This window comes from Rhinolophus ferrumequinum, chromosome 11, assembly GCF_004115265.2.
Source record: "Rhinolophus ferrumequinum isolate MPI-CBG mRhiFer1 chromosome 11, mRhiFer1_v1.p, whole genome shotgun sequence".
NCBI classification, from domain to species: domain Eukaryota; kingdom Metazoa; phylum Chordata; class Mammalia; order Chiroptera; family Rhinolophidae; genus Rhinolophus; species Rhinolophus ferrumequinum.
Window position 1 is genome coordinate 46,247,644 of NC_046294.1, and position 2,343 is coordinate 46,249,986.

Below are 2,343 nucleotides of genomic sequence, written 5' to 3' on the forward strand. Positions count from 1 at the left end.
TGTTTTTAATAAAACACTGTCATTTAATTTCAAAAACAAAGAAAAGTGCTTCTAATTGGAAAAAAAAAGTATGTATTTGTCATGATTGTGAAAGATAAAGTCAAAATCAAAATTAAATGTGTCCAAAAGTTATCAATCACAGCAAGAAAGTAGCCAACTATTATTCTTCATTAGTACGTAATTATCTTGATTGTTATCACTGTTCCTATATATGCAAACAATAGGAGGGCCTGATGTTTTAAGAGAAATTAATAAAAATGTTTTTTCTTATTTGAGAAAAATTTAACCATTAACCTAATATTTTCTTCTAATTAGGGAAAGATCGACATTCTTCATCTCAAGTATAATATAACCTGTAAATCTCTACTCTTCTGCAGGCAAATACTCTCAGAGTTACATTTATCATACCAATTAATTATCCCCAAGTGTGAAGACTGTGGTTGAGTCTGCTGTGTTACATTACTACTAAAAAGTATGAGTTCCTAGAATAAAGATTTCTAGAAACCTGCTCTCCACCTGTGGACATACTATGTGGCACAATATTAGTGCTGCCCCCTTTTTGCTGACTGGATTCCCAGGCCTAGAGGCAGCTCATCGCTGGATTTCCATCCCCTTCTTTGCAGTCTACATCTTTATGCTTCTTGGCAATGGCACTCTCCTCTACCTCATTAAGGATGACCACAGTCTCCATGAACCCATGTACTATTTCCTTTCCATGTTGGCAGGTACAGATCTGATGGTGACATTGACCACAATGCCAACTGTAATGGGTATCTTATGGGTGAATCATCGGGAGATGAGCCACGGAGCCTGCTTCCTGCAGGCCTACTTTATTCACTCCCTTTCCATTGTGGAATCTGGTATCTTACTTGCCATGGCCTATGACCGTTTTATTGCCATCTATAATCCCTTGCAATACGCTTCTCTTCTCACCAAAACTCGAGTGATAAAGTTAGGGGTGGGAGCTTTTATGAGGGGTTTTATATCCATCATGCCTATAATCTTGCGTCTTTTTTCATTTCCATATTGCCACTCTCATGTTCTCTCCCATGCTTTCTGTCTTCACCAAGAAGTAATGAAACTGGCCTGTGCTGACATAACTTTCAATACACTTTATCCTGTAATTCTTATTTCTTTAACAATCTTCTTAGACTCCATGATCATCCTTTTCTCCTATATCTTAATTCTGAAGACTGTTATGGGCATAGCCTCTGGTGAAGAGAAAGCCAAAGCTCTCAATACCTGCATCTCCCACATCGGTTGTGTCCTCATCTTCTATGTCACTGTGATCAGTTTGTCATTCATACACAGGTTTGGGAAGAATGTGCCACATGTGGTCCATATTATAATGAGCTATGTCTACTTCCTGTTTCCTCCTTTAATGAATCCTATCATTTATAGCATCAAGAACAAGCAGATTCAATATGGCGTTCTCCGCCTTTTATCTAAATATAGATGTGGAAGTTAAACTCTGATGTGGGTGATTGCTCAGGGAAGATGGTGGGCATCTGAGATTTCTCTGAATTGAGAGCAAAGAAATTCCACTGAGTCTTAAAACTTCCTGTGGCCAACTCCACTTCTCCAAATGATGCAATACTATTTATGAGTCTTATCCAGGGTCTGCCCTTGACTTGATAGATTTGCAATTTGTTAAGTTCATGGATTGATTTTTCTTTGTCATTATCCTGTGTTCATCTCTCTAACTACTAAGTAGTGGATAAAAATATTCCTTATACATCTGGAAAATTAAGTATAATTTTATATTGTGATTTTTTTGGTGTATTCAATTAATTTTTATTGCTAAAAATCATAGATAACTTTCAGTTTGTGGTATCCATTTACATGTCTGTCTTTGGATTTCTCTGTTCATATCATTTGCTCATTTTCATATCAGTGTGTCCATGCTTTCCTACTTATTTGTGGGAGTGCATTAATGATAAATGAACCCTAGTGAGCCACTGATATTGCAAACATTTTCAAGTTTTGTCTTCTTATATGCAAAATTTAAAATTTTACATATAACTATATATACCTACTTTATTAAGATTTGGGGGGCATTTGATATAGGCCTCCCTGATTTCAGGTTTATTTCTTTATTTTCTTATTTTTGCAGAACTTTCTTTTACATATTCTATTTTATAATAGATTAATATTTGAAGAAAAGTAAATCAGTCCTCACTGTAACTATTTTCAAGGTAGTAGCACTAACAATTCATTTGGCTGATATTTTAAGGTATGAGACAGAAATAATGCTAAACAACAATGATCCAACTTTAAACAAACAGATATAAAATATTGACTATGCAGATCACAACCCACTGGGGAGTCAAAGATCAAATAAAC

General features: G+C 35.4%; 1 protein-coding gene across 1 annotated transcript; it reads left to right on the plus strand.

Moving 5' to 3' along the window:
- Positions 1-529: 529 nt before the first annotated feature.
- LOC117030793 (olfactory receptor 51B2-like) lies at positions 530-1,468 on the plus strand. The gene has a single exon (XM_033121028.1). It carries the CDS (start codon positions 530-532, stop codon positions 1,466-1,468), a length of 939 nt encoding a protein of 312 aa, XP_032976919.1.
- Positions 1,469-2,343: the final 875 nt, after the last annotated feature.

What these genes read in the sequence shown, in the direction of transcription:
- LOC117030793 (XM_033121028.1), top strand. Translation starts at nt 530, where the DNA reads ATGTGGCACAATATTAGTGCTGCCCCCTTTTTGCTGACTGGATTCCCA.